The 26,131-nt window shown below is 41.3% G+C and overlaps 1 protein-coding gene across 2 annotated transcripts in view; it reads right to left on the bottom strand.

The window, feature by feature from the left end:
* The window catches only part of KLF13 (KLF transcription factor 13), a 41,936-nt gene extending 16,373 nt beyond the window's left edge, over window positions 1–25,563 (bottom strand). Inside the window, exons 1-3 of one of the 2 annotated variants that reach the window (XM_077828626.1) lie at window positions 24,507–25,563; window positions 17,600–17,642; window positions 15,322–16,826 (exon numbers count right to left, since the gene is read on the bottom strand). In XM_077828626.1, coding sequence (XP_077684752.1) covers window positions 16,709–16,826; window positions 17,600–17,642; window positions 24,507–25,047 — 702 coding nt within the window. In that variant the 5' untranslated portion in view covers window positions 25,048–25,563 and the 3' untranslated portion in view covers window positions 15,322–16,708. Of the gene's footprint in view, window positions 1–15,321; window positions 16,827–17,599; window positions 17,643–24,506 lie in introns of those variants that run through there. The other variant, XM_077828624.1, reaches the window with a different exon arrangement.
* Between the last annotated feature and the right edge of the window lie 568 nt (window positions 25,564–26,131).

The raw sequence follows: 26,131 nt of genomic DNA on the forward strand, positions 1-26,131 counted from the left end.
ATTTTCATAGACCATGGTGCGTATTTGTTTTCCTAGCATTTCTTAATTGTGGTAACTTACTAATGGTCTTTATTAAAATTTCTTGGCAGCCTTTCCTGATTAAAGCTGGAAGCTTGACATTTGAGGTTTATTACATTGGCAATTATCGTTCTAGATGTCAAATGGTTAACAAAAAAGCACAACTTCATCTGTGATTTCAACAAATGCTTCTCCTCTGTTCCTACTGCTCACCTAAATGGCTGGTTCAATTTGCTGTTTTTCATCAAATTGTGACAATACTGTAGAAAGTTAGACAAATTATTACCATTTTTACTTCCTTTTAGACTTTTTAGTTTATAACAATGAAGGATTCCAAAAACCAACTAGCAGGGGCAGGGTTAACAAAACATTATTGCATAACGTTAGGTCTGCAAACTCCTCTTAGCAGCCTTCATAAGAGCTGGTATATAGAAATCACAGAACATTACTTGCTGCGTTATTAGGTACATGATGAGAAAGCGAGTGAGGGACTGCCCTCCATCCTTGCAGTAGGCCTTAAAGAGCCTTACATGATTTCCTTTCAGTGTTCAGCTATGAGATGTAAATTGTGTAGTGTGATGCAAAGCTACTTGTGTTCCTATGTACCTTCAGTCTTCCTGAGCCATTATGAGAAATAGTGAGAGAGTGATGCAGCAGTTTACAACAGTTCTGCTTTCAAAAGAATGAAGTTAATTAGAAATCATACAGGACCACGTAGTACAAATCTGCTAGTCAGCTGCTCAAAGTGATATTCAAACTGAATAAACTAGCAACTGAACGAGAATCCTACACATAACAATGGTTTTCTCTTGCCCCTTTGAAATGGGGACTTTCTGCAAACTTAGTCTATTCAGACCTTAACTTTCTTGTATGTACTCTTGTGGAATTTTTGCCTACACTGTACCATTGCAGGTACAAAGCTGAGTATTTGTGCCTCCAATTATTTGATTGCAGGTGCAAACCACATAGGTTTGCAAGTACTCAGATTTGCACACACAGTTTACTTCAGCAGGTGCAAAAATGCAAGTGTAAGTGGTGTGGTTGCACATTTGTTATGTGCAAAACAGTCTTTGAGCTGCATAACTCCATCAATGTTCATGTAGCAGGGGATATGAGATGCATGTCCTGTCCTCGCCTTGACAATAGTAAGTAACTTTACACATCTAAAGAGATTTTTTTTTTTCTTACCCCTAGGATTTGTGTACTTTACAAAGGTCAATAAACCTTCACAAAGCATTTCTGTGAAGTTCTTTACAATCCCAGAGCCTGTGAATTCCACTGTGCTCTTCAAAGTGAATTCCATGGGGAAAAACACCAGGATCCTGTAAATAAAACTTTCTGAAGAATAGGTGAAATGTTAAAGGTCCAGGACTGTATCCCATTCTTCAGCATGGTTGTTAGGAGACACCTTTTCAGAGGTACTTGTGGCACCTTAGAGACTAACCAATTTATTTGAGCATAAGCTTTCGTGAGCTACAGCTTAGGGTTAGGGTGCATCCGATGAAGTGAGCTGTAGCTCACGAAAGCTTATGCTCAAATAAATTGGTTAGTCTCTAAGGTGCCACAAGTACTCCTTTTCTTTTTGCGAATACAGACTAACACGGCTGTTACTCTGAAACTTTTCAGAGGTGTCAAGTACTCTCTCCTCCCATTATCTGCAGCATCTCTAAAAGCAGGCCTTATTCTGTCTTTGGGAAAGTCACATAGGTCAGTAGCATAGCTAGAAATTAGACCCAACAGACTTGACTCCCACTCACTGCCTTACCTGCTAGACAAACTTTCTCCCTGTCCAACAACAAATGCCTGCTTTATTGGTGTGTGTCTCTCGCTCCCTCACATGACAAAGAATCAGTGTGCATGGGAAGTCTGTGTCAGGCTGTGTGTTTACTGAATATGACGTTGTTACCTGCCATGATTTATGTCTAGACTCCTATCAGCAGGGCAGGTGGCAGGATGATGATGGTACAGAGAAGGCTTACATCAACCACATGCCCCTTTCAGCTGTTCCTGCACAAAACGCTAACAGTTCTGAAGCACAGAGGCTGCAGGGGACAAAAATATCAAGACACAAGAGCTCCTAAGCAAGCTAAACTTCTGGACAGACCTGCCTGTAAAAAAGCTATTGTGGGGGGAGGGGCAGGAGAGTAAATGGGGGCAAAATAAAACAGAACTTCATTTCTGAGGGCTGTTAAGAAATTGTCTTTTAGGCTTCCATACATTACCCAAATGCATTCACTACTTCCAGCTGCATTTTTGTCCTTAGTAAATACATATGTGATTTGTATATTAGAGAGGTTTCAGAGTAACAGCCATGTTAGTCTGTATTCGCAAAAAGAAAAGGAGTACTTGTGGCACCTTAGAGACTAACCAATTTATTTGAGCATGAGCTTTCGTGAGCTACAGCTCACTTCATCGGATGCATACCGTGGAAACTGCAGCAGACTTTATATATACACAGAGAATATGAAACAATACCTCCTCCCACCCCACTGTCCTGCTGGTAATAGCTTATCTAAAGTGATCATCAGGTTGATGATCACTTTAGATAAGCTATTACCAGCAGGACAGTGGGGTGGGAGGAGGTATTGTTTCATATTCTCTGTGTATATATAAAGTCTGCTGCAGTTTCCACGGTATGCATCCGATGAAGTGAGCTGTAGCTCACGAAAGCTCATGCTCAAATAAATTGGTTAGTCTCTAAGGTGCCACAAGTACTCCTTTTCTTTTTGTATATTAGAGAGAAATTCTTCAGGCCATTAGTCCTTAGTACTCTATAAACTAGTGCTTTTCCCATAGACATTTTGGCCAACAAGTAAAATTAAAGCTGAGTATTTTTGTTAAATGTATAATAAATATATATATAAATGTATAAAACTTGCCTAAATCCCTGTTAGAGCCGCTAGTCCTTATTAGCATGCAAATAAATGATCATACGTTCTTGGGGCCTCATCCTGCAAAGAAGCTATAAAACCTTAAACTTCAGGGCATCAGCCAATTTGGACAGGGGACAAGAAAGAAACTTCCTAACACTCCCCAGCACTTCACACTGGACATGTGCATCACTGAGAGGTTCCCCTTTCTCCAGAATAAGCATAGACCTCTTCCAGAGGCAAAACACCAAACATGCTATTCCTCTGATCTGGTATGGCAAAGCCTATGTGGCAATCACAGTAATCCAACTGCTATGCGAACAGCATTAAGTAAAATCTCCAAACCAAACCTATTCTAAATATCTTCACCTGACTCATATGGATTAATATGATTTAAACACTATTTCACACAGACACACAATTACTGCTCTGTAATTGTCTCCTCTCTCTAGCCACATGTACTTTACAATCTCTCCATTGAGCTTCACTAGAGGCAATCCAAACATTGATATATCCTGCTTGGTGGTTGTGAAACTTGACTCCTTTTCAATAATTAAAATTAATTAAAAAGATGATCCAGAGTCTTTATGGGGATTAATTGGTTTCAGATGCTTACCGGAGCTAGATATTGAAAGGCTGGTGCTGCTGTAGCTACAGGTTTTTGTTTTGTTGTTGTTGTCCACTTGTACCATGAAGCATCATGCCTGCCATCTCAAAACTTTAATCAGGTAAGGAGAGTGTGTACACACATGGTGTTTTTTGTCTTATTTTCCTATCACCTGTGGATGAACACTTTTCACAAAGTGATCACTCCGTTTCTGGCCTATCAGTCCTCATCTTCAAGGAAACCTGCACAATGCTTTCAAAAGATGAGCCTGGGAGCTTTACTTCATAATTCTGCTAGACACTGTAAATTATGGACTAAACAGAGACACTAGATTTATGGCTTATTACAACAATCTGTAACCCACTAACCTACTCTTTTTGTCCTCTGACTGCAGAGGTGTTAAGGGGGTACTCTATCTTGAATGGTTCCTTAGCATAAGGAGTTACCACATATTCTGAACAATCTTGAATTTAGATGTGATACTTGGAGTATCTTTCCCAGACCTGAAGAGCTCTGTCTCTTGCACCAACAACAGTTGGTCCAATAAAAGATATTACCACACCCGCCTTGTATCGCAAAACTAAAGCTTTTACAATCAATGCTAGTCAGTTCCTGGCTTCTAAAAATCATCCTAAAGAAGAATTTGCTTTGTCTTCCTTCCTCACACCCCACCCTCTGTCTTGCCTCTTCCTTCCTCTTTTGAACCTGTCACTACAAAAAGCAAGTTCATCAGGGCGAGGCAGGATACTGTAAAGCAGTGACAAGAGCAGCACATAGGTAGTGCCTGTTTTTATTTAGTGAGCCTGTGTGTGTATTTGCCATAAAAATCTGGATACACACAATCAGATCCAAAATCTTCAGGGTGAATATGCACAAGGCTTTAGCATCCGGGAAAAGTAAATGAGGAACAATATGGGTGTGTTTGGGGCAAGAAGTAAGGTCTGAAGCAGTGTAATAAATATTTGGGCAACAACATAAGTTTTTTGAAAAGCACTAGCCTAACTAAAAAGGGAAGAGGCAGCTGAATGCTCCTTAGCTAGGATACCCTGAATGCAGTAGGGTTAAAGGATTGAACCAAAGCTGCTCTTGTGGTAATTATTCAGAAAAATCATCCCCCTGCCATATGTCCACCATTTAGCTAAGGAGGGAGAGTACAGCTGGCAGCTCAATTTGATGCACCAGTAAAACCTATTGGAGTAGAAAAACCAGCAGGATGACAACATAATACGCTGTATGAAAGGATTTAACAGCCATTTCCACTCCTGCTTGACGTTCTCATTCTCTAGCAAAACTGGAGTTTTCTAGGTAGAACAAATGCTATCAAAGAGCCCCAGCTCATGCAAATAGAGGTGTGGCTGTTTTGGAACCTAAGTGAATGCAAGTATGAATGATGATAGTGAGAGCATACTCTTCACCTTCTCTAATGAAGTATATAGGTCTGTTCTGGTCTGCACTTTTGCATAGGCCATGAATATATTGTGCTTCCTTGTTGAGCCAATGAGCCTTTGACCCCAGGAATATATCTTTATTATAATGGCAGTCTTTAGCCCCTTTGCTTCTGGAATTGGTCAGTGAATTATGCTGCTGTTTGACTGGGCACCAACAATGTGCTCAGCACCTTACACAACAGAAGACGACGTGGTCCCAGTCCCCAGGAGCTCTTATTCTAAAACAATACAATCTAACAGCAAATCCTGTATCATGCTATATGATGGGTTTCATCTCAGCGTTATGTTCTCATGATTACCAAGCATGTAATTTCTACTTAGTAATGATGGGAATTCCCACCAGATCTTGATCTATTTGGAGCACCAATTCCCTTCCCTATTCCACGGGCCACAAAGCCCTCTCCCCCACCCCCAAGGAGAAAATAGAGCAGTGGAAACTCCAGTACCTTAAAACAAGAGAATTTTGTGACTTGACTTCTCTCTTATAGCTTATTCCAGGGAGGGGAATCAATATCTAACACTTTGACTTTTGCATTTATAGTCAAGATAATTAAATTGCTTTATGCTAAGCTGGGGAAGTGCTAAATCCAGACTGTGTGTTTGGAGGAGGGGGTGTCATGCAGCTTTCTATCATCTTCCAAACCACTTTGAAATATCAAACTCTTGGGTTTTGGAGAGGTCCCCATCAATTATTTTATTTCAATTAACAGTTTAATAGCAATGTCAAGGTGAAAGAAAGAGGACAGATATTTTTTTTTTAAACAACCAGTGTGAATGGCACAGAGGGAAGAATCCTTTTTAAAAAAATACCCTGTGAATATGAGTTGGGGTTTCCTGAATGACAAAGCAAAAAGATTTTTTTCCCCTACCCAAAATCCTACCTTAAGAGAACGTTAAGGTTGGAAAGTCAAGAGTTAGGAAATGGAAATAGTCAGATGTGACTTCTTGCCTAACCCTGTCATAGAATTTGACCCAGTAATTCCTTCATCAAGCCAATAGTTTGTTGAACTAGAACATTCTGCCCCACACCTGTTATACAAAGCACCTTGCCTTTAGCACAGTGGGTTTCAAACTTTTTTGTATGAGTGACCCCTTTCATATAGCAAGCCTTTGTGTGTGACCCCCCCCCCCACATTAAAAAGAGGGGGTAATTTAATGGGAGCTCAGGGCTGTCAGCCCCATGAAACTGTCAGCTTATGACTCCCATGTAACCACCTTACAACTGCCTGAGGGGCCACAATCCCCAATTTGAGAACCCACAGTGTGAGAACCCAAGTCTGAGAAGCCTGGCCTATGGCAGTATCCCTGCACTAGCCCTGAAGGAGTGGAATTAGGCCAGATGGGCCCAATCAGCCAATTAAGCTGCAAATGGGGGAGATTTAGGCTGTGGGGAAGCAGTTAATTAGAAGGAAGCTCACCTGTGAGAGAACAGGTAGGGCTTCTATAAAGCCAGGAGGGTGGAAACCATAGGCAGTAAGAAAAAAGTTTGTAGCTTCTTTCTGAGGTAAGGTAAGGGAGACAAGAGCTTGTGAGGAAGGGTTTACCTAAGAAAGTGGGGTCTGGTTAGGAAGGCTGGAGAATAAAAATCTTGGAGAGGCATAGGAGGAGTTAATCTAGGACCAAGCGAGAGAGAGTAGTAAGTGGGATGTAACTGCAGGCTGTAAGCTATCAAGGGCAGGTCTGGGTTTCCCTACCATCCACTGCAAATACTACCATACTCCAGTGGTATTGCTTCAGGCAGTGAGTAGGAAGACTGTCTCAGTCCCTATGGGCATGACATAGGGCAGCGGGTGGGAGGACTGCCCGATGCTGCTTGTTCAGGAAGACTTGGAAAGACTGCCCGGGAAGGGGGGCATCACCCATTCCCTGGCTGAAGGGCTGAGTCACAAAGCTGTCAGACTGTGACTCTGAGAGTGGGAAGAGGGTGTAATGGGAAAAGTGAAGGGGCACTGAACTGCGTGGAGCTAATCCCCAGAACTGCCTGACCGGGTTCCGCCCTGTGGCTAGCATGAAGGAGGATGTATTGGATTTTCTTCCTCTTCAATTCAAGCCTTGTAAAGTGACAAGGGGGCCATGGTGATGGGTGCCTTACAAATGCTGGACTTATTTTCCCCAGTTATTCCACAAACTGACCTCATTTAAACATTCAATATAGAAAATAATATAGGTCCTGATCCTGCAGTTGGTTCTACTCAGGCAGACCCTGGAGCCCACTGATGTCAAAGGGGAGCCTTGTGGATGCAGGGATAAATTATAGGATTGGGGCCTTATTTTGTAACTTGTTGCTTCATGTTACTCTTGCCACAAGCACCTAACTAATGTCAACATGTGAGTCAGCCGTGGGATGATGATGAGGCTCACCCAGCAGCAGAGTAAATATGGTGATTTAATGAAAACCTTCTGTCAACAGAAACTGAAGCCAAGAAAGGCAACTCCCCCTACTCACAGTAGCCTTGCTGCTTCGTGCACCAGGAGGAGAAAATCCTCCCTGCAACTGAATAAAATGAGTCTAGAGGGGAAACCTGTGGTAGAAGCACAAGGTTTCCATTATGAACTGTTGTCCAGATCATTCTTCCACCACCTCAGAGTTACTTGGTAGGAGCCAGCCTGTTCTGTGAACTCAAACAGTCCCAGCAGAGACTACATTAGGCATTTGTCAGTAGCTCCACCTGGGCACTGAAGACTTATCCCTCTAGGCCTCTTCCCCCCACCCCCAGTCCATTGTTGCTCTAGGGTGTAGATTGCTAAATATTTGTGACTGACTTTGTTTAATTCATGTGTAGTGGTGACTTAATTCTTCTTTGGAAATATCCTAGAGAAAGTGTCTCCAAAGATTTCTTTGCAAAGTATAAATTTTGCATGTTTCTAGTCCAGTGTGGAATACATCATAGGTTGCCTGAAATAAAGGGAACTTGAAAGGTGTGCTGAGGTAATAAGTTAAAAATAACAAGACATGAGATCCTAGAGAAGTGCTCGGAGGGCTGATCAGAGCCCCTAGCTGAAGTCCTCAGAACTACAGCAACTGTTGGTACTCCACCTCTCTATGAACACTGTCACTGATGTCTGGCAACTGCCTGAATTATTGCAAAGAATAAATCATCTGACCTCCATAAATCAGTCTCTTCTCTATGGGCATATTAATGAATCCATTTTTATCATTCATCCTGCTAATTTTTAATATAACATGCTCATTGAGAACAAGACTTTACATTTATTAAGGCTTTAAAGAGATGAATGCTCCATTATACAGGCTGACAGAGTAACAGGTGCTTCATCTAGGACTTGGACCTGTGATTTTTAGGCTTTGGTGCCCAACCCTGCAAGATCCTGAGCACCCATTGCCTCCACTGAAATTCACATTCTATGGCTTTAGTGGGTGTTGAGGATACACATTACATTACAGGAACACCTCACAAGATTGGCTGCGGGGTCTGTTTACAGTAGGGTGACCAGACAGCAAGTGTGAAAAATCGGGACAGCGGGTGGGGGGGTAATAGGAGCCTATATAAGAAAAAGACCCAAAAATCAGGACGGTCCCTATAAAATTGGCACATCTGGTAACCCTAGTTTTCAATGAGCCAAGCCAATAAAATGGTCCCTGGTTGGGAAACTGCAAATTTCTGTGTGAACTTTAGTGTTTAATCAGTAAGCCCACAGTGGCACGGGATGGCCAAGGCTTGTGACTTTAGGATTTAGGATCACAGAAGATGTGTTATAGCAGAGTGACACAATCTGGTACTATGAGTTTAACCCTTACGTAAGGGTGAGAGAGGTGGGGATTTATTTTTATTCTGATGATGGATGGCTGTGCATGAGCCATTGGGGGTACTTAAGCAGTTTATGAGCAGCCTCAGCCAATGAAAACACAGGCTCCAGCTACTGTGAATGGTAAGCTCTGAGAAGTAGTTTTATGGACTGATAACCAAACAGTAGATCTATGTTCTGACTGCCTGACAGAGTGCAGTTGCCTCTTAATGTGTATATAAACCTGTCATATTCACTCTATAAAAGCTTCTGCCCAGATTTTCAAGCCTCACTCACCATTATAATCCAGGATATGCATTTTTCTAGTAAAGAGTCTGTGAAATACTTTGAGTTCTATTCCATGATCCTCCTTTTTAAAATGAGTAAACTTTTAGAAAAGCAATATTTGCAGCTCAGCATTCAACCCCTACCAGTCCCTGTCATAAACCTACATGTGGTCACTTAATTAGGGCAAGCTTTTTCCACATTAGTGGGACAACTGTCTAACTTAAGTCAGTTCATGCGTGCAAGACTTCCCACCTTTTCACTACAGGCAAAGAAAGAGTAAAGAAGCTATGTACTACTGTTTACTCACCTCGATAGTCTTTCGTAGGCATGGCCTCACTGAAATTGTACATCTTCACATACAGACAGATAAATTTGTTACTTAAAATTGATTTTGGGTGTCTCAGTTTTTTGCCACTTGTGACACCTTAAACTGGGCCTGATTTCCTTTTCTGAAAATCTGGACCCTTTCCAATGTCTCAAGATAGGCTAATGATTTGGGGTACCCCCTGCTTTTGTTTTAAACCTTGATCATATTCTAAGGCCAGAAGGAACCATTGAGATCATCTAGGCTGTCATCCTGTATAACACAGGTCATAGAACTTCCCCAAAATAATTCCTAGAGCATGTCATTTACTAGAACATAGTCTCTTGATTTAAAAATTCTCAGTGATGGAGAAACTGCCATGACCCTTGGTAAACTTTTATTTGGTCCAATGGTTAATTACACTCACTGTTATAAAACATGCATATGAAACATTTTTGCTATGAAATTCCTTTAGATCTTGGATACAATACAGCCATATTAGAGATAGCTAAATCCAAATCTGATTTCAGTAAGTCAGAAAACAGCCCAACTTACCTGTGAATGGACTGACCACATTCTTACAGTTGCGTTGTGCTGCTTTTTTCAACTATTAAAACTGTTTTATAAGTATTTAATATTTAGCTTATTTTAGTTTTATTATTAAAAACAGAATCTGTGCCATCTTGATGCTCTAACAAAGCAATGTACAAAGATAGCAATGGGTAGCTTCCTTATCAATCCCTGCTCTCCCTTGCATTCCCCGTTACAGCTCCTTACTGTTTTTTTAATAAGTCTATTTTTAAAAGTTAGAAATGTATGGGGGTTTTAAAACACATATCAAAAACAAAATACCATACCAGCTTGATGGCAAAATGTGGCTAATAAATTAAAGGGAAATCAGACTAAAAAGCTGCAGTGGACCTTTCTCTAAAAACCCTGTAAAAGCTGCTAGTGTTTGTGAATTTTTATATATGGATGATTCCTTAACAGAGGTTCTGTGTTCCATAGGTAGCATGCATGTCATGTGATGCTATAGCTGCCATGATGAGTGCTGCTGTAACAGGTAGGCAAACAACAGTAGGAAGGGCCTTATTACTTGCCAAAGCTTAAATTACTAGGGCCTGGGACAAACTTGCCTTGTGCACTAGTATAGTATCTCAACTTAAGAAATGAACAAACCTGTGTTAAGCCTGCCCTTTTAAGTGGGGGAGAGGAGAATTGTGATTCATTTCTCTCCTTTTGATATTGTGCACCTGCTGTCTGGCTACACTGAAATAGATTTACCATAATTTGCACGTACAGAGGGAAAGGGTTTTGGTGGAATACTCTGCAAAATGTACGCTTTTATTGCAGAAAAACTTCGTCTTCCAGGAAATCTTCTCTTATGGAAAAGTCCAGTAAAATGTAATAAAGCATGCTTTTCTATTAACTTTTTTAATATCCTATTTTTATATACTATTTTTCAATAGATAGTTACATCCCTGTTATGGAATTCTATAGGATAGCTCAAATGACTTGCAGAAAGGATATAATTCATCCTCTGGTATAGGTTAGAGCAGGCCCAGAAAATGAGCAGCAAGCAAGTAAATGCATTAATCACAACCAACACCTCATGAGGCGAATACCATAGCATTTCAGATTTATTGGCTTGCAGATGAGAACATGGATTCCACTGAGATTGTTACAGCAGCTATACAACTAAGAAGACAACAACATGATTTGTTGCCCAGCTTTCATTACAAGTGACAACAGAACAGAACTCGCATCCAAAAAATGTCAATTGTTTGATACTATTGCTTTTGACAAACATGTCATATCTGCTCCTTACCATGCTGCCACAAATGGATTAGCTGAAACGCTTATCCAGACATCCAACCAAGCAATTTATACTATGACTCCAAATAAAGGTAGCTCACAACACGCTATTAGGAATTTTCTTTGGCCTATAGGTATGCAGAATATTCTACTACAAATGAGCCATAACCTAAAGTCTTGCATAGACTTGTTAAACCCAATCAACAAACCAGCTATTAAGTGATCAAATGGCCACGTGCAATTGTGCAGCTTTCACATGGGACAAGGCTCAGATGGCCCTATATCCTTGACTTGTGTTCGGTGAGTAAAAAGGATAAGGACAGAAAATCGCTGGAGGTGAGGTGAGCAGGATTTGGTCCTCCACCTAAACTTTTGGTCAAAGCTTATGAGTCTGAGAGGTGGGGAAATCAGTTATTCCTCTACCCTATCAACAATACAAAGAAGTATTTATTTCTTTGAAATGATAAGCTGGACTTATTAGTCACCTTATGAAACCCTTAAGAACTTAATTAACAGTAGCCAAGTAGGGTAAACAATCTTGTTTTAAATGGGGGGGGGAGGGAAGAGAGGGAAGGAAATACTGAGGGACTAGACACAGGTTTAAAATTAGTACATTGTTAAATGATTGTCCTTTGATAAGGTCAGTGAAGTTGTTTTCCCTGGAGGCAGTGCAGCTTTAAAAATTCTGTACGCAGAGATAATAGGCCAGTTTTTTATATGGCTTTTAACTGACAAACAATTATGTTAAAGTCTAAATTTGATTTGCCCTTCCCTGACTAGACCTTGTTGTATGCATCAGGTGAGAGCTTACACTCAACCTGAAACTACACATTTGCTAGGTCTAGTTGCTGTAATAAAGGGTTCAGTCAACCTCATACTCTAAACTAACTTTAAGCAGCAAAACAGCAGCCCAGATCCTCAGAGGGAAGGGGGGGGGGGCTCTAAATTTATTTTGAGAATCTGGACCAACATGTTTGTCCTGCTTTTGAAAGCTTGACATTTTGCTTTGAAGAGACTGCTTCTGAACATCTGTATTTTGATAAGCAGTACTTAAAACCAATTTCTCAATAGGGCTGTATCTGTATGCTCTGCAATGGGAGCTGTGCAAATTAGTACGAGACAATACAGCGTCTGGCAATCTCACTCCCAAATGTTCTTCACCTGTACATAGTCCAAATGTATGAGGCAGTTTCCAAGGCTGCCAAGAGGTTCATGCCAAACCATTTGTGGCAATTTCCTTTGTAAGCTTGCCTATTAATGGTGCATGCAGCAGAGAGGCCAGTGTAGCCTGTTTTATCAACTTTTTCTTGAAAGCCTCTGATGATGCCTATCTATTAAAATTGGTCCCTGAATATTAGATTTCTTCTCCTGAATTCCAGTCATCAGCAGCTGCCGAGATAAGCCTAAGATGGGGCATAGGCATGCCTTTTAAAGCTGTTATTATTGCCTCGAAGATCAGCAAAAGGGGTTTTAAAACAAAGAAAAGCCCCTGACCTGAACCTGAAGTGTGTTCCCCTGATCCAAAGGCTGGTAAACACTGTGGCAGTCCCTAGGCGAAATGTAGTGACAATAGTCCTCATGTATCATTCTTGGGTTCCAAGAATGCCATGGTCACCTCCTACGCGTGCGCGTAAACCCCATCCCACTAGAACTGGTAATACAATGACCGGAAATGATGCTATCCCTGTTAAAGATGGGGAAACAGAATAAAAACAACACAGATACTGATTATAAATTCTACACTTACGCAGGCATAAATCCAAAATAATTCCCCTGAAGCTAAAAGAATTACTCTGCATTTACATTGGTATAATTGGGAGCAGAATTGGCGCCGTGTTCCATATTTCAGCATGCAACAGTCACTACTATTTTACAAAATTCATTCCAAGTAGGAAGAAAAGGAAAAAAGTAGAGCAGGTTGGTAAGGAGGGGCAGGGAGAGGTTAATTATTGCACTAAATTAGAAACTGCTTAACTTCTGACCTACTGTGCTCTCTGGAAGCTTGTGCAAAAGAGATATTAGCAAATGTGTGAAATATAATCCTTATTGGAGTTAACGAATGTTGAGTTCCAATACTGTCTAGCTACAGATCCTGTTAGGGGAAATCTGTATTTCTATAGGCCTTCCATGGCTGGCTGTAAGAGGAAGTATAAGAAACTGTCCTGGTGCTTGCTTGCCTGGCATTTTCTAGTAATAAAATATTGTTTCAAACCTGATTGGTTTAGATTTAAACTCTGGTAGCTTCTGTGTCTCTGCATTTGAGAGTTACAGAACTCTGATCTATCCTAGAGATGGATCAGAATGAAAAGCAGGTGTCTGAACATCTACAAAGTTTGGAGAAACAATGAGGACTGTTAGGAATGGAACTTTAGAGCTAGAGACCATCCAGGCCATGAAACAGAGGATGGATTGTAGCTATAAGACATGTATTTGGAGGTAGAAGTTGAGGTTATACTACTTAAAACACCACTTTATCTGATCATGACTTATAACATAGGGGATTAGAAGTTACTTTGAAAAGCTGTTACATTCTGCATGACTCTTCAGGGATCAATTTAAATCAGTTTCCCAAATTTTTGAAATCTGAGCTTCCCCCCAGGAAAGTGAGACCATTTGCATTCTCTCACACACCATCGCTCCTTGATGTGTAGTTAAAGCTTTTCCCACCTTAATATATACATCTTCAGACATTTCTTCCCAAACACCTCACTGGGTATATACTTCTTCTTTGCTTGTGTACTTTGATGAGCAGTGAAATAGAATAGTTAGCAATTTTTTTGTTTAAAGTATCGCCACTGATCTCTGAGAGCACCCACTGTAATAAATGGATTAGGATCACACCTTAAAGCTACTGTTTCAGGTTCTTGGCAAGTTCAGGCAGATGCTTCATCAGTCACACTGCGTTCACATTCTGAAGTTTGTTTGGTTTTTTTTTTTCCAGCCATAACATGTGCTCTGCGGAACTACTAAGAATTTTGTCCACACCACTTCCAGCTAATCCTCAGTGCCCTCTCCCCACATGGGGCATGTCCCACACTTTGAGAAACACTGACTTAAACTATCAAGCATCAATAAGCTCAACCCACCCACAGCACCCCCTGTTCAGCATAAAATGGGGGTGCGGTGGGGGGAAGAGCGCTATAAATGTTTAAACAAGCTGTACAAAAGGGCGTGGGTTTTTTTGGTACATGTTGTTGATGCCATGCTTGTTAAACACACAGGTGGTGAGGAGGGGAAGTGGTTTCTCTCCAAATGAAACACACAATTCTGTGTTTTTAAAAATAAAGCTGCATGTTTCCTTATCAGACATAGTAACGGACAGAACTTCATTGAAGGCAGGGGCATGATTAGCCAGAGATAATCATACCTTGGTGTGTAAAAGTGAAACTGAGTCCATTATTTTAATCAACTCACTACATTTTCTTAGTTATTAGTTATCTATCCCTTGGCTTTTATCATTACTCTAGATATCTCATTTAGAGACTGCGATAGTTCTGATTGCCAACCAATCCTATTTTCAGTTGCTTAAAACTTTGTTTGAATTTTTCCTTTTGGGCTGAAATTTGCAATGTTGGTTGTCAGACTGAGAATGAGTGGAAGCTTTTGTGGTGTTGCTGTGAATGATGAAAGTGTGGGGTCTGGGGGCAATTTTTTCTGATGGGGGGAAAAGGATCTTCATACTTTTGTTACTGAAAACTTCAAGAGTAGATAGGAAAATGAACCTTGGCAGGGATAGCCATCCTGGTTAGTACATGTGCTGTCATGTGAACTAGTGACAATAATTTTTTGTTCTGGCTGGTTTATAAGCGTTTAAAACCCGCACTTTGCTAATTTTATTGTATAACAAAATCCAGGGTGTATATGCAAAGTGCGAACTTTGGCGCTGTTCATGCAGATGTAGATCAACTGAGTGGAAATTTCCATCGACTAGACTGTCTCTCAGTCCTCCATTAGAAGTGTGTTCAGAAGAAAGCTGTGTGCAATTCCTTGCAATAGGTAATAATGTTGTTGGCCTGGGAAAGTGCATCAATGACCAGAACAAAACAAAAAAGCCAAGGAAAACCTGTTCAAATACTACCCACACTGTCTTGTCTTACCTGCACACTGGTAGCTTATCTGCTAGTGTTAAAGTTACATATGTATGCATTTAAAAAAAAAAATCCCATGATTATGTACTGAATGAATACATCCATGTAAGTTTAGTAGTATTTCCATATTTATTTATTACAGCAATGCCTTATAATCCATGCAAAACAACACAGTACATAGGTGTTTGTACTGCATTCTTTTTACAAGTGTAAACTGGTAGCTTCAAGCCCTGATTTATAGAGTGGCTCTGCATATGCACAAAAAGTACCAAATAAACTTTTGTGCCCTCAAATTAATAAAGAGCTTGATACTCCAAATGAACTGTTGCAAGAAACATTTGAATAGGGACTAATAGCTTGCAGGCCAAGTTCCAATCCTAGTCAACTGACTCTATTCTAAATCCCTCTAATGCAAACACTGACAGATGTTTAGCTAGGGAGGCTCAATTCACCCCAGTCGGCTGCTGCACATCATCTAGATTCAACCCTGGAACGGGGCAACTAGCGTTTGCACCACTACCTTTCCTCAGTAGAAAGCATCTTCAAAGTTGGAGCTGGTGTAGGCTGTCCAGCTATGTGCCTAATCAGTACACCCCTCCCACCTCAGACTCTGGCTGCCTACAGGCCCATGGCAGCCTGGGAGGTTACAGCAATGCTTCTCTCCTTTGTGCAGATCTTTCATTTCAAGGGAACCACTTGCAGAAGCTGGCATAATTCATGACTGAATGTTGCCTTGCGAGTTTTGTGGTGTAACTTGGTAGAAGTATTGCCTATGATAAAGCTAAGGCAGCTTATTGATCTATCTGTTACAGCTCTGAATAGTAATCACAGTCAAAAAAAATTATAGTTTCTGAGAGTGTCACAGAAACATTAACCGATGACAGAAAATCATTGCATTGGACAAGAGGTCATTTAAGGATCTGCTCACTTCAATATTATTTGACTTAGCCAATGTTCCTGGTTAACAAGTGTTTTTATATTGGGGGGGGGGGGATGCACAGCCAAACTCATGAGGTCATTTTTCCAATGGTAGCTGCAAGATGGCAAGCTGAACTTTTTTAAACTTTACTGTTATCCTGAGTAGAGGCTCTATGAAAACAGCTGAGTCTGCACAACCTGAAAAATACAGGATGTGTGTGTCTGACTTCAGTGGCTGCACTTAAATAACCCATATTGTCTAACAATATACAGTAAGATAATTATCTTACACGGCCCATGTGAATCTAGCTAACAAAAGCCAACTGGGTAAGGAAAAAAAATCTAGAAAGTGAAATACTATAAAAAGTACCCTTTAAGGGTTGTTAATTTGGACTGTGGCCTAGTTTTCAGCTTTGTCAGCAATATCTGACTTCCAAACAGCTGATCCAAGATTATTTGGACGGTGGGAGTTGGAACATGCTTAAGCTATAAAACAGAACTAGAAACCACATGTCCTATATAAACAAGTTCCAGGTTTCTGCTCTTGGACATGCCATAATCATGTTCAGCCAGACAATAACACAGTGCAACTCTTGTGCTTTAAAAGTTTAAAAATGCCTTGGGAAAAAAAAATGAACTCCATGCACTTGTTTCATAATGAACTCTGATTTGGCAAAGTTTTTGTTTATCCAGGAACCATGTCGCACGCAAATATTTCCCGGAGCCCTACAGAGAGAGAGAAATGCTTACATCATGGCATCAAAATCCTCTGCAGGTCATTCAAAACGCTTTTCCATAGAAAAGTGATTGATTCCTACTGTAACCACAACAAATGTTGCTCTCACTTGTTTATCCTGGGGTCTATGGCAGGAAGTAGGTTTTGCCTTTAATCTGTGGGAAGGAGGAATACAAATACAGGTGTGTGGAGGGTGATCTGTACTTGGCATGCGCACACACCCAGATTCACCCAAACTGCAACTTATTCCTTCCTGTGCCTTAAAGGGGAGTCAGCCCAGACAAAGAGCAGGCAGTGGCATTAACTTCCTTGTCCTCAGGGTCTGAGGGACATGACATTGCATCTTCTGCTGGGGAGTCCAGAGGAGCCCAAAAGCAGCTCAGAGGACAATAGTGTGTCCCCTGCACCCAGCACTTGCTGCACCTCATTCAGCTCACCCTCTTTTGACTAAGAACTGGTCCTTTCCTCCTCCTTTTCCTCCCACCACCACTCTGCTCACAGGTAAAGGGAGAGTTAGGAAAAACTTTCGGCCATTGTAGTTCCCCCCCGCAATGGACTTTTTTCCCCCTTCAGGAGTCATTGCCTGGGTTTCTAGTGGCAGAGACTAGAGGAAACCTGGGCTGAACAAAGTCCATGGTTTTTAGAGATGTAGCAACACTAGTTTCTGGTGTCTGTCGGGCTCTACAAAGTTTGATCTGCCTTTCTTCATTTACGTATGCTCACACTTCTCTTTAATCTTGTGAAGCAGTTTGTTCATACTCACATGGGGGTCAATGGAGCCAGGATTTCTCCAATACTGGTCTGCACTGATATATGCAAAACAAAACCAATTTATGAGGATATAAAGCAAACTCACCTGAAACCAACCAAAAAAATCATCCTGCTGAGCCTCAGAATCTATGCTCTATGTAAATGCTCTGCTTTTCAACCTCTACGGGACCCCAGTAGCCTTTCATTCAAATTTCCCAGTCTAACCCTTCTGCCATGTATGTGCTCATTAAGCTCCACAGTAACCAGTCTGACAACTTGTTTTTTAGAAGATGACTTTCAAATTATAGACAACATTGTCCTAATTAAAGTGCATAGATGCTCCTAGTCCCTTTTATGAAGAAGTAGGGCTGTTGATTAATCGCAGTTAACTCACGTGATTAACTCAAAAAATTAATCTATTAAAAATCTGATTAATTACACTGTTAAACAATACAATACCAACTGAAATTTATTGAACATTTTGGATGTTTTTCTACATTTTCAAATATATTGATCTCAATTACAACAGAATACAAAATGTAGAGTGCTCAGTTTATAATTTTTATTAAATATTTGCACTGTAAAAATGATAACCAAAATAAATAGGATTTTTCAATTCACCTCATATAAGACTGCAATGCAATCTCTTTATTGTGCAACTGCAATTTACAAATGTAATTTATTTATTTTTTTGGTTACGTAACTGCACTCAAAAACAAAACAGTGTAAAACTTCAGTGCCTACAAGTCCAGTCAGTACTACTTCTTGTTCAGCCAATCACTAAGACAAACCAGTTTGTTTACATTTACGGGAGATAATGCTGCCGGCTTCTTGTTTACAATGTCACCTGAAAGTGAGAACAGGCATTCCCATTGCACTTTTGTAGCCGACACTGCAAGGTATTTATGTGCCAGATATGCTAAACTTCGTATGCCCCTTCATGCTTCGGCCACCATTCCAGAGGACAGGCTTCCATGCTGATGATGCTTATTTTTAAAAAAAAAAAATGTGTTAATTAAATTTGTGACTGAACTCCTTGGGGGAGAATAGTATGTCTCCTGCTCTGTTTTACCCACATACTGCTATATATTTCATGTTAAAGCAGTCTTCAATGATGACCCAGCACATGTTGTTCATTTTAAGAACACTTTCACTGCAGATTTGACAAAACACAAAGAAGGTACCAATGTGAGATTTCTAAAGATAGCTATAGCACTTGACCCAAGGTTTAAGAATCTGAAGTGCCATCCAAAATCTGAGAGGGACAAAGTGTGGAGCATGCTTTCAGAAGTCTTAAAAGAGTAACACTCTGATGTGGAAACTACAGAACCCGAACCACCAAAAAAGAAAATCAACCCTCTGCTGATGGCATCTGACTCAAATGATGAAATTGAACATGTGTCAGTCTACACTGCTTTGGATCATTATCAAGCAGAAACCCTCATTAGCATGGACGCATGTCCTTTGGAATGGTGGTTGAAACGTGAAGGGACATAGGAATCTTTAACATATCTGGCACGTAAATATCTTATGACGCCGGCTACAACAGTGCCATGGGAACATCTGTTCTCACTTTCAGGTGACATTGTAAACGAGAAACAGGCAGCATTATCTCCTGCCAATGTAAACAAACTTGTTTGTCTTATTTCAGAGTGACAGCTGTGTTAGTCTGTATTCACAAAAAGAAAAGGAGTACTTGTGGCACTTTAGAGACTAACCAATTTATTTGAGCATAAGCTTTCGTGAGCTACAGCTCACTTCATCGGATGCATATGCTCTCTAAGGTGCCACAAGTACTCCTTTTCTTTTTGTTTGTCTTAGTGATTGGCTGAACAAGTAGTTGTACTGAGTGGACTTGTAGGCGCTAAAGTTTTACATAGTATTTTTCAATTCACCTCATACAAGTACTGTAATACAGTCTCTCTATCATGAAAGTTGAACTTACAAATGTAGAATTATGTTCAAAAATAAAACTATTTCTTTTGTTTGCTATAGCACAAATATTTGTAAATCAAAAAAAGTGAGCACTGTACACTTTGTGTTCTATGTTGTAATTGAAATCAATATATTTGAAAATGTAGAAACATCCAAAAATATTTATATACATGGTATTCTATTATTTAACAGTGCAATTAATCAGTTGACAGCCCTACAAAGAAACATTGCAAAACTCTGCTCACACAGAATGAGCAATGATTTTGAGGAAAAGGTTGAGTGAAATAGCATCCTTTTTTTCATTATAGTTAACCATGTGGCAAAGAGCAAGTGAACAGATTTTGCACACTGCTAAATTTTCATGATATTAGTGAATGTAACTGAAAGTAAAATAACTTTTTCTTCCTATGTAAATTCAACAGATGTTTAGCCTATAAAGAATGAGGGCACCTAATTGGATAGAAAAAGGCTGTGTTATACTATGTGAGCTAAAGTCTCTTCTCCAGCCGAGCTGTGCTCAGTGCAGGACTGGGGGAGGGGAGGAAAAGCTGGCTTTTAAGCTCCCTTTACACTTCCCTGAGCCTGGGACTGAGAAGAAACTGAGCCCCAAGGCTGCTCTAACTTACACCTAGCTGCCCACAGCCTCAGGAGGCCATTCCAGCAGCCAGAGCTCAACTTGGCTCAGGGACTCTCTGGCCACACCCACTTCCTTGTGGACGTGCCCTTACTCTGGTGCATGGAAAGAGTGGTGTATGATTTGCCGAGGTGACTGTATCCCATCCAAAGATTGTCCTGAGCACAGACAGTCCTCAAGAGGCAAGTTAAGAAAACTATAGGATTGCCTTGTACTGCTTGAAACAGTGCAGAGCAGCTGCTGAGGTCCAAAGATCTGACCCCATGTTTTGTGCTTCCCAGTAACTGGGAAAATGGGCATTTAGCCTACAGTGTCTATTTTTCATCTGTATTATACTGGTTACTCTTTATGCTTAAATTGTGTGGCTTTCTACTATAAAATGACTAAGGCTGACCACAATCTTTGAGCTTAGCTTTATTATATTAATATGGGCAGCCACATCTCCTCCCATATCAACATGTTCAGGCAAACATGTACATCTTTTACTAAATGCTGCTCTCCACTTACGCTGCAGAGGAGAGCAAAAGCAGTAAGGAATTGGGTAGTGATGCAGAAGGGAATTGCCTGTCTAATTAAATTAACTCCTTTTCTGCACCTTCTCCCCTTCTTGCAGCAATAGAAGGATGCAGGTGCAATGGAAAAATAAAAGCAGTACTGCCTGAGAGGAAGTAATGGGGGAGAGTGAGAGTCCAGAGAGCAATGAAGGATCCTGATTGGCTCCCTTTATGCACTCCTGAATCATGATCCCATGGGGATTCAAACCACAGAGGTTTTTCAAATTGCACTCCCTTCCCCAAAGCACAAGAGCGGGAGTTGGTCCTTCTTCAGAGGAGAATGGGAAGATAACCCTGCCAAGTATACTCTTCTCTATGTTTCGTTAAAGTTTTTGTTTAGGAATTTCCATAGTTTTAGAGGTAACTGTTTAAACAAACAGGACTGCATGGGACCTTTAGGTCAAAAGGATCAATATAACTTTGGACATAGAAACTTGAGCATCGCATGAGATCTGTGTGGATCATTCATTACACAGCTTATGAGGCCCACAGGAGTCCCTGTAGGATTGAGTTTGGACTTCAAATCTACACACTTACAGTGCATCTAGCTTGCTGGTACACATTAGGACTTTAAGAACTCCGTGGCCTGTGATTATATTGAACTCCAGGCTAGAGGTGGGGTGGGGGGCATGAAAAGAAGGCGTGTATTTGTGGGAGGGAGGATAGAAAAGGTTTTCTATCTAGCTCTAGAGCTTGCAGGTTTATAAATCATATGGCATTCACAGGCATGGGAGTGGTTAATTGACATGGTGGTAAAAAGTGAGAAGCCCAAGGAGCTTTTTCAATACTGGGCTCAGACTGGCAGGCTCACCTGTACAGCTGGACTGTTAGAAGCACTAGTGGAGAATTATTTTTGATACAATTCTCTACTGCAATCAAGGCCTAAAGAAAGAAGGCCATGTTGGTCTCCTTGGTCATTCAATCCTTGTTCCCTCCACCTAGACTACAATTGCTAACTAGTGCCAACTGGGTGGAGTTTTTTTTAATTTTGTTTTGTTTTTTTTGCTTTGAATACCAGTCCACTAGAGACTGGACAGAGCCCACAAAAGGGATCTCCTGTAAGGCTTTAAACACCCATTAGATAGTACCAGCTTTCAGGCTCTACCAATCTGGCCTGGATTTGGACCAACAGCATCTGAGCTGATCCTCAGCCATCTAGCCCCTTCTTTCCTGGCTGAGTCAAATGTAGTGTAAAAACCTTAATTTAGGAATACAGTAGCAGACTGCTGAGTACGTGTCTCAAGCAAGTCACAAGCTGTGCTATACATGTATGTCTCATCGCAATCACAGATATCCCACTTCTAGCCTGAAGTGCTGTTCTTAACCTTCAGCTTGCACGTGAATACAAGTTATTTCAGTGCTACAAAATGTGCGAGCAGTTCTATTCCTTACAAGAACTTTGTACATGCTGTGGTCACGATTCTTCGTAATCACATTGTGGGGTGACTATTGAGAGAACTGTTTCTAGCACCTTCCATCGGAGGTTCTCAAAATATATTACAAACTTTAATTAATGAAACCTCACCCGATCCTGGTGAGGTGGGTAAGCACTACCACCCCCATTCTACAGATGGATAAATGGAGGCACACGTATGACTTGGCCATGGTTGCTTTAAGACCATGTTAGAGCCAGAAAGGAGAATTCAGACCTCCTAAGGTCCCTGTTCCAACCATTAGATCCCACCACACCTATTGTAAAAGGAATGTTCACCCTTCCCCTAGCCATGGCTACCAGTTTTATGTGCTGAACTCCTGGCCTGGTGTGAGCTATTCTCAGGCTTTTCACAATTTGTATGATATTTGCAGGGGAGGGTGGAGAGGGAAGGGAATAAAGATTTTCAATGTCTCATTGAAACACGTTGTAAAATGCTTCATAACAAGAGCAAGAGACATTTATACCTGTCTGAAACTGAATCCAAACAGAGACAGTCTTGTTGCCAATGAGGGAAACTTGGCAGGACTGTTTTTTTGCGTCGCCAGTGTCTGTCTGTGTGGGAAGCTTTGAACAAAGAAGCTCTAGTCCCCTAGGGTCCTGCCACTCCCAGGGCAAAACCAGTCCCTTCCCCTTTTTCCTCTTACTCTCTCACACGCATGCACTCTTGCGCTCTCAGTACCACTAGCTACAACAACAACAAATTAAAACCTACAATGCTGGTAAACTTACAGGAAAGGGAGATTTGAAAAAAAGAGAGAGAGCTGGAGCAAAGCCAGCGTCCCCGAATGACTCCAGCTCACCAGCCCGCCCCTGAATGACGTGCTCCACCCCCTTCTCCCCAGAGGGCAGCCATGGCTATCCCTTGTTCTCCTCATAAGAGAGAGGCGTTCCCCTTCTCCCTCTCTGGGTTTCTAGTTAGTTTGAGAGCTCAGGAACCTTGCAACTTTATCTTGCATTTAAAAGGAAAGCAAAGATGAAGCATAAGGGGGCAATGTTAACAGACTTTCCTCAAAAATCAAGCAGCAAAACCCTTTGCATCAGTCAGAGGAAACAAAAGCTGGACAAGACACAGTGCAAGGCAAGTTACGGTACCAAGGATTCGGCCTGCCTCTGGCCATGTGGCACAGGGGATATGTCACTGCCCACACACAACTTAAAATTCCATATTACTCTCGCCGCTTCCCCACACCGAACTCAAACCCTAAAACCAGAAGGGCTCTCATCCCATGTGCAACACTAGAGGGGAAAGGGGGGGGGCGTCATCTACATCGTGTCATCTACATCAAAGCTAGCACTAATTATGGCTGGTAATTTGTTCCAAGTATTTAGTTTTTATTTTTCCTTGTATCTGTGGCCAGACTTGAATTGTTACAAATGTGTTCGTTGTTTGAAGTTATTCAGAGAGTGGCCATTCAAGCATGCTCTAGTCTATGCGTTGTTCTCAAGGTGCTCGCTACGACTGAGGTTGCGAGCAAGCATTGGCCACCTAACGTGGTGCTCCCTAATGGCTGGCCTAACCTTTTTCTCTCCAGGAGTGGGGCTTGGCTAAGTTTCAAGATGGCCATGTTAACACTTCCAGCACACAATTCTGTATGTCCGCTTTCATGTGAGTACTCACAACACTTTTACTTTTTCTCTGTACATTCTTGCAAGCCAAAAGAAGTGCTTGTATGAAAGTTCACAGAAAGCAAATTAAGAAAGTCTCAAACACTGGTCAAACTCAGCTGGTGGTTTGCATTCAAATGGATGTTTGTACCTGAGGATGTGGCCAGCTGCTACCACAGCCCCTTGGAGATTGCTTTTACACGTGTATGGGTGAGCGGGAAACACAGGAAATACCTCCCTAGGTGTCTCTCTCAACCTCTCCCCATTCTCTTCTGGGCCACTCAAGTGCCTACTGCATAGAAAGAAACACACTGACTCAGGTGTCACTAAAATGTTTAATTTTAAATTTGTGGGTGTTGAAGCTTGAATAGGAGGTGATGGGCTGCTGAATTCAGGGTACTGCCAGAAGCGGAGGGTAGGGAGCTGTAGGTAAGAGGGGATGCAGGCATAAGAAGCAGTGGGTGGGATAAGAGGAATTACGTGAGAGGGGGCTAGCAGCTGAGAATTACAGCTCTGTGGATCCATCTACTTACACCTCTAACACTTCATAGTACGACTAAAGCAATAAAAATAATAAAGTTAGCTTCAAATGGATGACTACTAGAATTATTATTCCCCAAACTTTTATTGTGGGCTTGAGTTCTGAAAGATGAAATCATAATGTTGGCCAAATGCAAGATGGGGGAAGGGAGGTCTATTTATTTATTCATTTATGACAAATTGTAATGAATAAATCTTTGGCCAGCCAGTAACTAACCTGTATGGGTCCTTAGATGAGCTTTGAGATGGGAAGATTTGCCATAAACTTTTTCGCACCCCACGTAGTGGCATTTGTGCTTTTTCTGGGGTGACTCAGGGTCAGCCCGGTTCCTTCCCCGTCTGCTCCTTTGTTTGGGGCTTGGCTCGCTTACTGCAGCCAGGCTAGTAGGTGTGGCTGCTTTTCCTTCGCCACGCTTGCTGGTTGGGGAGACACTTTCCTCCCCAAACTGAGGATGAAAAGAAGGACTTAGTTTTTCCCTGTGATCGATGCTCTCTGTTTTTTCCATCCGAACAGTGGCAGAGTTTGGGACGTGCTGATTGAGATCTGCTAAAATCCTGGCCACCACAAACAGCGACGATCCATTGTCTTTCCCAGTCTCTCTTACTTCCCGCTTATTTTCGCCATTTGATAGAGGAGGAGGTACTGCTGCATCAGGTCGGGGATCTGCGTCCCCTTGGGGACTGTGGATAATAGCACGATTGGACATAGAAACAAGGCACTCGGCTGCAAAATGATCCACGTATGCTGCTGTTGCCATTTTTCATAGGTGTGTTTAAAAAAAAATTGCACGTTTTCCCTTTTTAAAAAAAAATAAAATAAAAGCAGACTTTTCCCCTCCTATTTCTTAGGATCCCTTTGTAGAAGCGAGGGCTGACTGAGCAGCTATCCTAAATGCACTCTGTTTGTGAAGATTGCACCCAGCTTGTCACTAAAGAGAAAAGGCATTTAAAGTCCAGTGAAATAAAAAAGAGCAAATCCTAACTCTGGCAGCTTGTTGCTTTAAGTGGGAATTAACGCTGATCTTCTAGAGTGCAATGAAATGACAAAAATGCAGTTTCTCTAACCCGTCCATTGCATTGTGACAGTAGAATAAGCTTTCCCCGTTATTGCTCCTCTGAGTGTTTCAGAGCCCCATGGGGGCGTGGCATGGAAAAACATCTGGGTGTGATGTCACAGAGAAGCCACATCCTGGGTTGATCAGGTTAGCAATGAACATAGACTTCAGCTGCTGCTGCTGCACTGAGAGAGAGAGAGAGAGAGAGAAAAAACAGCAACGTGCAGACACAGAGATGTGGCTGTGAGCTTGGAGTCGGCAATGGAATAAAAGCAGGCAAATGAAACAAAGAATGTGATTGGTTCGGGGAAGGTGTTGTATAAGCCAATCGACGTGTCTATGTAGAAACCTCCACATTTGCAAATTTCAAGGAGCCAATTAAATTCTTCTTACTTTATGACTCAGCAGGAGGCAGAAACTGAAGATTATCTTTGGCTCATTTCTGTGAAATCTTCCTTGCAGAAACAAGCTCATTGATTCTGGGGTGTTTTAGATGATACAGAAAAGTAATAGGCTGGTGAACTGAATGCGCGTGCGCTTGCTTGCTCTCTCTCTCTCTCACGCTCCGTGAACTTTAGTTTTCCGGATTGTGCAATGATTAACCACGTCATTGTTTTCTAATGTTGTTCCTTCTGTAGTTCCTTAACAACTTCAGGGCATGGTATATTTAACCTTTTATTAGTTGAGGCAATTTAATAGGCATTGATTTCTAAAAGGCAGGAATTAAACAACTTTCTAAATGTGAATGAGACCACTAGCATAGGAAAAGGGAAAGGTTTACAGAGTC

This window comes from Eretmochelys imbricata, chromosome 10 (assembly GCF_965152235.1).
Source record: "Eretmochelys imbricata isolate rEreImb1 chromosome 10, rEreImb1.hap1, whole genome shotgun sequence".
Taxonomy (NCBI): domain Eukaryota; kingdom Metazoa; phylum Chordata; order Testudines; family Cheloniidae; genus Eretmochelys; species Eretmochelys imbricata.